Raw genomic sequence first — 10,357 nt, 5'->3', positions numbered from 1 at the left:
AGGGACCTTCTAAGGCTCCCAAACACCTATAAATACCCTCTCCCATTGAGGGGAAAGCCATCCCAAGATATCCAAGAATATCTAATAATTCTCTTCATCTCTTATCGACACGCTCGATTTCTCTGCTTCTCTGGATGCCATATTTGGCCTGAAGCAGGTTCTCTTCTCTCTCCCTCGTTCTCAAAGGTCCCGAAGCACTCACGGGAACTTCCCGGACGTCGCTCCCTTTGACCGAACGTTCTCCGGTGCTCAAGCACGCCCCTAGGGTTCTCAACTAGAGCTACCCTCGCGCGTCCAACACGCTAGACGCGTACGCGATCTCCGAAGTTCTGAGACGCTGCCGAGGACTCCTCGCGCCCCGTTTCCTTCGTCGAGCACGCCTCTCCGCCAAGGCTCCACGCCTCATACTGCGTCACACACGCTTGAACTACGTTCTGACCTGATCCCACGCACGGGTACGTAGGCAGCCGACAACCAAGGCACGGTCACTCATCCTCCTCACCCCCTACCTTCCCCGAGAGGCGGGTTGATCGGAGAGAACCCTAGCTCGAGACTATCGAGTTCACACTCTTGGCCCGGGTGCGATCACTTGGTCCGGCCTTGGATCGAACCGCCCGAGGTTTTAAATAGTTGTTCATTTTCGTGCGACAACACGAAGTGTTAATTTGTTCTAAAGTAAATTCATTTACTATGAACAATTTGACTTGACCTTAAAATGGTAAGTCAAAGATCACTTGCAAAAATGCATGAACTAGAATAATATGAAAAATGGGACATATGTCAGATCGACATAAATGATAGAGTATAGATAAAGTGGGAATCCATATGATGGGAATCTCAATCCTGGGTCAAAGTCTAAACCGTCTATAATGATGACAAAGAATTAAATTGGCTGAAGGAAACTTATCTTCTCTGGTCAAAGTGGGAGATTGTTGGGAATATTGCCCACTTGAAGATAATGATTACTAAATTCGATAATAAGATTACTTTATTAGCATTATATGATTAGTGGGTTGAGTTCTAAACAATTAGAATCAATAACAACTATCTTCCATAGCCTCCGTATTAAACTGAGTCACGTGCTGGGCACCTGAGTTCGGGCGGTGAGCTAAAACGAGGTCGATGACTGATATACGCCTGGAAAGCTATATCTAAAGTCATATATGTGGAACACATAGGTGAAGGCTGATCACTATGTGAGAGTATTCTACATTTGTGGTAAGTGTATGACTTGGACAGGTCTTGGTGTAGATGTGTCGTTTAAGGACCGTTACGACACACTAACCGAGGTCACTATGATGGTCACAGTGAGACTTGATCTAAATCATGAAGTGATCATGGACACTGGGTTATGTTATTGAGCTCTTTGACTCATTCGCTAAAAGGCTATTCATGCTAATCACAGCTTATGTCTTGGGAGTTTTCTCAGAGCATGATTCGAGTGGGAAGTGATTTACAGATACGGAATCCAGCCTTCCTGAAAGAAGGTTAATGTTCACTCACCTAAGGGTTGATTCCAGAACTGATAGATTGCTAGCACTTTCGAAGTAAGTAACGTTCGAAAGAATCTTTCGCTGGGGAAGCAACAATGCTTAGGGCTGATATGTATCAAGAGAAGTATAACGGAAAAATTGACTTCTCTTGACACGGGTTGAACCTGGAGGATCTTGATCACGAACTGACTATATCAGTGGACACTCGTCACGATGAGTAAATATAATTCTAGTATAAAGGAGAGTTCAGTCTTGGCTTACAAGGTGGAGTATTTGACCAAGATTAGACGAATCGATGGAAAAAAGAGAAAGGACTATTTCGTCTTTGTCATCGGATTTGTTAAGCTTCTATTACTAGGTCCATAGTCCCCGATTCGGCTCTAATAAAGGCGGATAAGAACTTTCGTATAATAATGTTTATCATTATTAATCCCACTTGCTGTAATTGTGATTGACAGCATTAATTCTAGAAAACGGGTATTCGCAAAATTAAATAAATATTTATGGTAGAATTGTTTATTTATTGTTTGATCAAGTAAATAAACAATTATTAATTATTTGTTTATTGTTGGACCAAGTAAATAAATAATTAATTGGGTTTTAAGCAATTGAGTCTTGCACAAAATATGAAAATCGGATTTGAGAATTTTGGCACTAGGATTTGCGTAAATCCCCCCTTGGCCGTGTGCCTAAAATTCGAATTTTATAATATTGGTATTTACCAATATTTTCTCTTTAGTTGTTTAAATAAAGGAGAGAGAAAAATATAAGATATTGTCCTATATTTTCTCCTTATTTAAAGGAAAGTATTTAGGAGAATATTTAGGAGAATAATATATTCTCCTTTATTATCTCACTAAATAAATTATTCTCTATTTAAATAAAAGAATAATATCCCATAGATATTGATCTGATGGATGAGAGAAAAAGTAGGATTCACTTGTTGAGATCCAATGACCTAGATTTAATCCACTAGTGTGAACACAATAAAAGGAAATAAAATATTCTGGAAGATTCCATGAATATCTCCTTTTACTACTATAAATAGGGGTTCATGAGAAGGCAAAAATATGCAATTATTTTAAGCAATTTTTGTGAAAAATTTCGTGCATCCTAGCCTCCCTTGGCCGTGCACTTCTGCTTCTCTTCCCCTCGGAAATTTGTTTCCATTCTTAGTAAAATAAGAGCGAGATCTCGAAACACCTAGTTTCGTGATCTAGTGAGATAAAGACTGTGCCCACTCATCTTTCTTATTCGTCTCGGAGATTACGTTTCGGAAGACTAAGGTGTCATCCTCGAGTCCTTCATCAAGACGACGCAAGGAGTACGCGATTGGTTTAGGAGCGTTCTGTAACTGAACCAAAAATCAATGTAAGTATTCGTTTTTCGCTCAAATCGGTTGCTTGATAAATATGCTCTCGTGAATTAAATTAATTAAACATAACTAGATCTTGTTAATTATAACCATAATTTAATTAGCTTATGATCAGCGTAATTAATTATTTTTCCGCATTAATATGGTTATATGGTAGAATCATCTCAAACGAGTCGCATCGGAGCGATCGTTCGTGTCCGATGCGCGCTCGATCCACCAACAGGAACACATAGATGTCTAGTCATGCCTTGTTAGGCTGCCACACAGTGAAGAAATTGTGGAAATCGACGATATTCCAGGATTCTATTCCGAGGACGGAGATGGGGGACTTCAGAGATGACATACAGCGTTTTTGGCCTTCTTTTTAACGAGATGACCGAGACCTATTTAGTATCGTGTGCTTTCTGCTTTGGTCGGCTAGGAACCAGCGGGTGCATGGTAAGGAGTCGGATAGGTTGTCTGTTATCCTATTGTCGGCGAGTACCTGGTTGCATGAGTTTCAAAAGGCTAAATTTCCACTCCATGTTCGCGATGTTTGCCGCCCCACTAAGAAGATTCGGTGGCTCCCTCCAGATCGTGGAAAGCTAAAATTGAACACTGATGCGGTTATTCCGCGCTTCAGCATTGGCACGGGTCATTGAGACATTATTCGGGATGATAAGGGGGGGAGTGTCATCGTGGCTTTCTGCCGGTCTGTCAAGAACGTGTATGACCTTATGTTGAGGAGATGCTCGCAGTGAGGGAGAGACTGGAGTTCGCTAAAATAAACGGGTTCCCAGTGGATGTGGTCGAGACAGACAGCTCGCAGGTCTTCTCGGCGATCACCGACAACCAAATTTCGATCAACGTGGAGCCCCTTGCCTTAGATGTTTGTAACCTGCTTGCGAATACCGATGGTGGTAAATATTATTTACTCCCTGAGATGGAAATCGCGTGGCTCACACTCTCGCTGCTGCGTCTTTTTGCTATTGGTTTTTTTAGTGTCTTTCATGTATCAAACTTGTTGTTTCAACCGATTTGGTTGAATCTTTTTAATGAAGTTCCCTCTATTTAAAAAAAAGATATAAATTTTTAACAATTGTAATTTAGATGCATCCTTATTAGATCTATTTTTTTTTTTTATAAATAAGTTCATTTCATAAATTAACATGTAGAAATGTAATCACGATATTAAATCAAAATCAACATTTAATAATAAATATTATTTAATTAATAATAAACATATAATTGAGAGACTGACTATAATGGAATTTAAAAATAGAAAGTATAAATGTATTTTTGACCAAAAGTTGTATTAATTAAGTAATGAGATATGGAAATGAGAAGTGGAAGCAGCGGTGACGCACAACTCTAACTTCCTTTTGGGGTAGACAAGTTGTCTAAGTCAGCCTATATTTAGCACAAGACACTCCTCAATCTCTCCATCGGTGTGAGACCGCAATAGAATCTATCCAGACGCCTGAATTTTCAAACCCTATAATCCTCTCTCTCCCTCTCTCGTCGATTCCTCCATAGTCGTCTTCTCCGATTAGCCAGGGCTTCGAAGCTCCGTCGCCTCTGATTCTTCCGTCCCAGCGGCTTCCTGTAATTCGATTCCTCTGGTAACGAATCATCTTTCTCTCTCTCTCTCTCTCTCACTATTTTTCCTCGACTCTTTACAAATTTTCCCACTGAGGTTTTCTTGGTTTTTGTTTCCATGTACGTAAATTATAAACCGTACATTAAGGTTAGATTGCAATATTGCATGTATAGAGAAACTCGTGTATGTCGAATGATGTAGTACACTTATTCGTTGTATTCGATGAAGAGTCTAGTGTCTTTGGACTCGTGACTATGTTATGATTTCATTTAGGTTTTCGTATCTATAAATTTGTCTATCTGTTGTATGTTTATTATTGTTTGATTATTTTCCTCAACGACTCCAATACTTCACATTTATGGGCAGGATATAATATTTTAATAAGGTTCTTTGAAAAAAAAAAGAGCTGACTTGACTTAGGCAGGATTCTTTTGAGAATTTGACTAAGCTTGACGGCAGCGAACTTCTTAGTACGTGTAGTGGTCAAACTTCTAACCAGGTCCTATGAACAGAAATCGTCTTGAGATTTTTTCTTTTTCTTCTGGGTGGTTTGAACTTAATAGGTGTACTTGATGAAATAGGATGTAGAAATCACATTGTGATATTTTATTTTTACTTGCAGGGCACCATGGCACTCATCTCACAGGCAGGTCCATATTGCAGCCGAAATGAGATTATTCAGAGCAAAACTAGGGATATTAACGATTTCAGTATGCCAAGAAGTTTGGAGGCACCCAAGATGAAGGACGATTTTGTTGGTTTATCTACCTTGTCATGTATTTCCTACAGAAAGAAAAACAATTTGCATATGAGACGAGGGCACAGTATAATTGTTGCCGCAAGTCCTCCTACAGAAGATGCTGTAGTTGTAGCTGAGCCACTAACAAAAGAGGATCTCGTTGCATACCTTGCCTCTGGGTGCAAGTCTAAGGAGAAATGGAGGTGAGCATATATATATATTATAATAATAATAATAATAATAATAATAATAATAATAAATCCCTGTTACCCTGCCTAAATCAGTCCTTATCTTCGTACTACTTGTATGAGACTCATTTTGCTTCGTCTGTGCTTGAGATTGTATTTCCCACAAGAAAAATGTTATTGTATGAAATTGCATTAGACTTGGACCGATGCAACAAATAACTAGTTGCTGCTTAAATTTTATTGCCCCGTAATACATTTTGATTCTTCAGTTTTCTTGTGGGCATCATATGTATTAACACGTCTCTTTGTCCATTAATTGTGTTTACCCTTGATGTGTTTTTCTATATTAACTGTTCAAGGACTTTCAGCTATGAACATTACACCCTACATTTCCTGAAGGGAGCCTATTTATCGTGACGTGTATATAAGTCTTCCTTCTTTTAATCAGTTGTTAACTTTGTGATAACAGAATAGGGACAGAACATGAGAAGTTTGGTTTTGAGATAAGCACTCTAAAACCTATGAAGTATGAACAAATATCGGAGCTGCTTTATGGAATCGGTGAGAGATTTGATTGGGATAAAGTAATGGAAGGTGACTATATTATCGGGCTCAAACAGGTTAGGTCATTCTTCAACCCCTAATCCACGTCCCTCTCTGAGCTCTAGATCTATGTATGTATGTATGAATGTACGTATGTATGTTTGTGCATATGTGCATATATATATATATATTTATATTTGCAATTATTTAAACGATTATTTCATAATTTTAATTTTATCTTTTATAAATGGGAGTATGTTATATTGTTTGTCTAACACCACGGGCAGGGCAAGCAAAGCATTTCGCTAGAGCCAGGTGGTCAGTTTGAGCTTAGTGGCGCACCTTTAGAAACCTTACATCAAACGTGTGCTGAAGTCAATTCACACCTTTATCAGGTTTGCTAAACGCGATATTGGAATAACGACAACTGCGCAAATTCAATCCTACTTGGGCCATGCGTATAATATTTTGTCTTACCTTAATCTTAGGTGAAAGCTGTTGCAGAGGAAATGGGGATTGGATTTCTAGGAATCGGTTTCCAACCTAAATGGGCCATTAAAGACATACCTGTAATGCCGAAGGTATTACTTGCTTAACTCTGAATAGTGTTATAGGAATCGCTATTCATTTATTTTGTTTACAGTCAGAGGCTTTGTGTAAAGCACGGACTTACAGACTAATTTACTCAGGGAAGATACGATATCATGAGAAACTACATGCCCAAAGTTGGGTCACTTGGACTTGATATGATGTTCAGGACATGTACCGTACAGGTATGATTATTACAACATTTTTTTTAATCATGTTACCATACTTTTGTTTAATCTTAAGCATCTTTCTGTGCAAGTATTCTTGATACATGATGAGATATTTGTCCTAAGAAAGTTGCAAAAGTAAAACTGGTTTACGAGAACTTGAAGCTGATTTATGTTTTCTTCTGTAGGTCAATCTGGACTTCAGTTCAGAAGCTGACATGATCAGAAAATTCCGAGCTGGTCTTGCTTTGCAGCCTGTGAGGAACTTTCGTCTCCTTTTGTTTAAAACGTTTTCCAATATGCTTAATCTAACATTTATTTACCAATGGCACAGATCGCGACGGCCTTATTTGCAAATTCACCATTCACTGAAGAAAAACCAAATGGTTTTCTCAGCATGAGAAGGTTTTTGCAAGTTCGAGCTTTGTAAGAAGAAAAAGCAACATGCCTCTTCTGTAAAAATTTATTCTTGTATTTTTGTTTCAGCCATATATGGACAGATACTGACAAGGACCGAACTGGCATGCTTCCCTTTGTTTTTGATGAGTCATTTGGGTATACATTTTGTTCCACAATATGGCATTTCTATTTTGAGTTTTAAGATCTCTCAACGAACATATCAGTTCATATAACATCTTTCTGAATCTTTGTTTGCAGGTTTGAGCAGTACACTGACTATGCACTTGATGTCCCAATGTATTTCGTTTATCGGAAAAATAAGTACATTGACTGTACTGGAATGACCTTTCGGGTTTCCATCTATCCTAAATTGTCTTGTAATCTTATATTTGATTTTCCACGTGGATACTAATTTTCTTACTGTGGTTTATTTTAGTCTGTTCCGTTTCACAATTTATGTTCTGTGACCGACAAGGTAATTGTTTCATTATGCAGGACTTTTTGGCTGGAAAGCTTCCTTCTTTACCTGGAGAACTGCCAACATTAAATGACTGGGAGAATCATTTGACAACAATATTCCCAGAGGTCTGTGGCTAGCTCTATTTAATTTTTTTTGTTATGTTTTTGCTTATAGTTAGTACTCTTATGCCAATTAATATTTTTTGTTGTTTCCTTTGTTATTCAGGTCAGGTTGAAGAGATACCTGGAGATGAGGGGTGCTGATGGAGGACCTTGGAGAAGATTATGTGCTTTGCCAGCGTTTTGGGTATTTTACGTTTAAGCCTTGACGATTATTCACTTTGTTTGTCCTGTTTGACACCACATTCTTCACATGTTAAAATCAAATAACACTTCAGTACTTCTGATGACCGTTTCTACTATGTGCAAAAAAAAAAAAAAAAAAAAAAAAAAAAAAAGAGAGAAAAAAAAGAGCTCTCTTCGCATATTGGATTCACATGTAGATGTACATAAATATTTTCTAAGCTATTCTCATAAAAGATTTTTCTAATTGCCAGGTTGGCTTATTGTATGATGAGGTTTCACTACAAAGTGTGTTGGACATGACATCAGATTGGACCCCTGGAGAAAGAGAAATGTTGAGGAATAAGGTAATTCAAACTACTTAAATAAAAAGTTAAACTTTTATCTAGTAGAAAAGTTTTTTGGCATGGCCCTTGACTTTGGTTCAAATCTTTTGATCAAGCAAGGATGTTCAGTAGCAAAAACCAGTGGGATAGGATATATCATATCATGTGTGCTCTGTCATCTGGTTCTCTTTTTGGGGTGTAGTTTTGGGTGAGGGTGTTCCTTCTCTTGTATCTTGTGTTCGGGCTGGCATGTTGTTTTGCGTGCGGTTTGTGATTCTAAGGGTTAGGTTTTGGTCATACTAGTTTCTTTAGAAAAAATGTTTGACTTTCATGGCTAAATATGGGTAGGGTTCAATTTTTCGAAGTCATTTCACAAGATAAATCAAATCCCATCAGTCATGCTAGGTCCGATGCTGGTGTGTATCCACTTCGTTGGAATATTGTTGAGTAACAATATAAACCTTTATCGAGTATCGACCAATTTTCTAATCCTAAATTCCCTCGAGTAGGTTCCAATAACTGGTTTAAAGACTCCATTCCGAGATGGATACCTCCGACACGTTGCTGAAGATGTTTTGAAGTTGGCAAAGGTAAACAAGTGAGCTAATTTAGCAGTGCTCTCATTCTGTCTCTCTCCTTTCCTGAGTCTTTTGTGGGTAAAAATCTATGTTGCAGGATGGCTTGGATAGGAGAGGCTACAAGGAGTCCGGGTTCTTAAACGCAGTGGCTGAGGTGGTTGCTACAGGTAAAGTTGATCCTTCTATTGGGGAAGAAAATGTTGTCCGGTGTTTATATCTCTGTTGCCGAGTAATTTTTTGAACAATGGGCATTTAGTGCAAATAGTCCATTATTACGCTAGTTGGGATTTGGTCCCTGGACTTATTTTATAAGAAAAAAGGTCCTCAAACTAATGATTTTGTAGGGTTTTAGTCAAAATTGTTGAGGACCATGTTGCTAAAAAAAATTAGTTTCGGGAACAAAATGTCACTTGCTTAAAAGTCCTGGGACACCACCAAAAGCCTAACTCAAAATATCGGTTCTGAAATCAAGCTTCGTGTTCACAACTTAATGGCTAATTTGGTCAGGTGTGACACCTGCTGAGAAGCTATTGGAGCTCTACCATGGGAAATGGGGACAGTGTGTGGACCCCGTTTTTGAGGAGCTACTCTACTGATCTCGGATTTGTTCCATCGGTACACCTTGCTGTAAATTTTGAGGAGCCGTTTTTTTTCTACCTGTTTTGAATGTCCTCGTTTCTTCCTTGTGGAAGCATCATTTCCCGCAGGAATAAACTGCGGTGCTAGTAATAAAGTATAGTCCCTCAGAGGCTTTTCCTGCAAATATCAAACAGTTTTCAGGTTCTGCATTAAATAAAATAAACAAAAACTCAGGTACTTGTTCCCCCAAATTTATGATCCTAGCTGTAGAAATCAGTTGATGTAGAATTTCAAGTACAAGTCTGCAAAATTATTGTGCTGTGTCACTTCATTCGTCAAAGCTTAACTATTCGTTTTCGAGTCGCATGGCTGTAACATGTGCCATGTGATTATGATTCCGAACTCCATATTGTCATATCCACCACTGCGTGGTGCCATGAGACAGAGATCTGTTATCGTTTTAACTTGTCCCTCTTTAGTCAACTCTAGAGGTCTTAGAGCATTTCTCTCAAACTCTCATTTTGAGGGTTTTTGGGCATTCAATAGGGAATTCTAAACCCTCATATTGCACTATTTGAATCATGGTTAAATTATTTATTAGTCTTATTCTTTATATACTGTTAAAAATTACCCCATTTTTCAAAATTTGATAAAATATTTTATTTTTTGGTACATAATAATAAATATATAATAATTTAGTCCTAAAAATTTAATAATTTGATATTTTTTTTTTCTAGTTGATGAATAAATAAAATCATAACACATGTGATTAATATCAAAATTAACATAAAATAGTACAAGAGTAGTATAATGTTAAATGCATTCACCAAGATAACAAAATAAATTAGAGTAATTTCATAGTTTTAAAGTATGTTATATTATTATTTGTATGTAATTTTATGTTTTAATTTATGTTTTATTAGGATGTAAGCTTGTGCATATTTTATTATTATTTATCAAGGTTCTAAATGCCGGCGACTTTCGCCGACTTTCGGCGGCAGCGCCGGTGCCGGTCAAAAAACGGCCTGCGATAGCGAAGAT

General features: G+C 37.8%; 1 protein-coding gene across 1 annotated transcript; it reads left to right on the top strand.

Annotated features, from left to right (window-relative positions):
• Window positions 1–4,173: 4,173 nt before the first annotated feature.
• GSH1 (glutamate-cysteine ligase) lies at window positions 4,174–9,650 on the top strand. The gene is made up of 16 exons (XM_089614847.1): window positions 4,174–4,469; window positions 5,070–5,389; window positions 5,844–5,994; window positions 6,205–6,312; window positions 6,406–6,498; window positions 6,607–6,690; window positions 6,861–6,929; window positions 7,007–7,077; window positions 7,159–7,227; window positions 7,330–7,423; window positions 7,567–7,656; window positions 7,757–7,837; window positions 8,088–8,180; window positions 8,669–8,749; window positions 8,835–8,904; window positions 9,245–9,650. Exons 2-16 carry the CDS (start codon window positions 5,076–5,078, stop codon window positions 9,331–9,333), a joined length of 1,557 nt encoding a protein of 518 aa, XP_089470973.1. The 5' UTR covers window positions 4,174–4,469; window positions 5,070–5,075; the 3' UTR covers window positions 9,334–9,650.
• Window positions 9,651–10,357: the final 707 nt, after the last annotated feature.

Source organism: Urtica dioica, chromosome 5, assembly GCF_054948205.1.
Source record: "Urtica dioica subsp. dioica isolate 48M chromosome 5, U.dioica_male_clone48M_v1_H2, whole genome shotgun sequence".
NCBI lineage: Eukaryota > Viridiplantae > Streptophyta > Magnoliopsida > Rosales > Urticaceae > Urtica > Urtica dioica.
The sequence above is the reverse complement of the archived record's forward strand: the minus strand, read 5'-3'. Positions and strand labels throughout refer to the sequence as shown.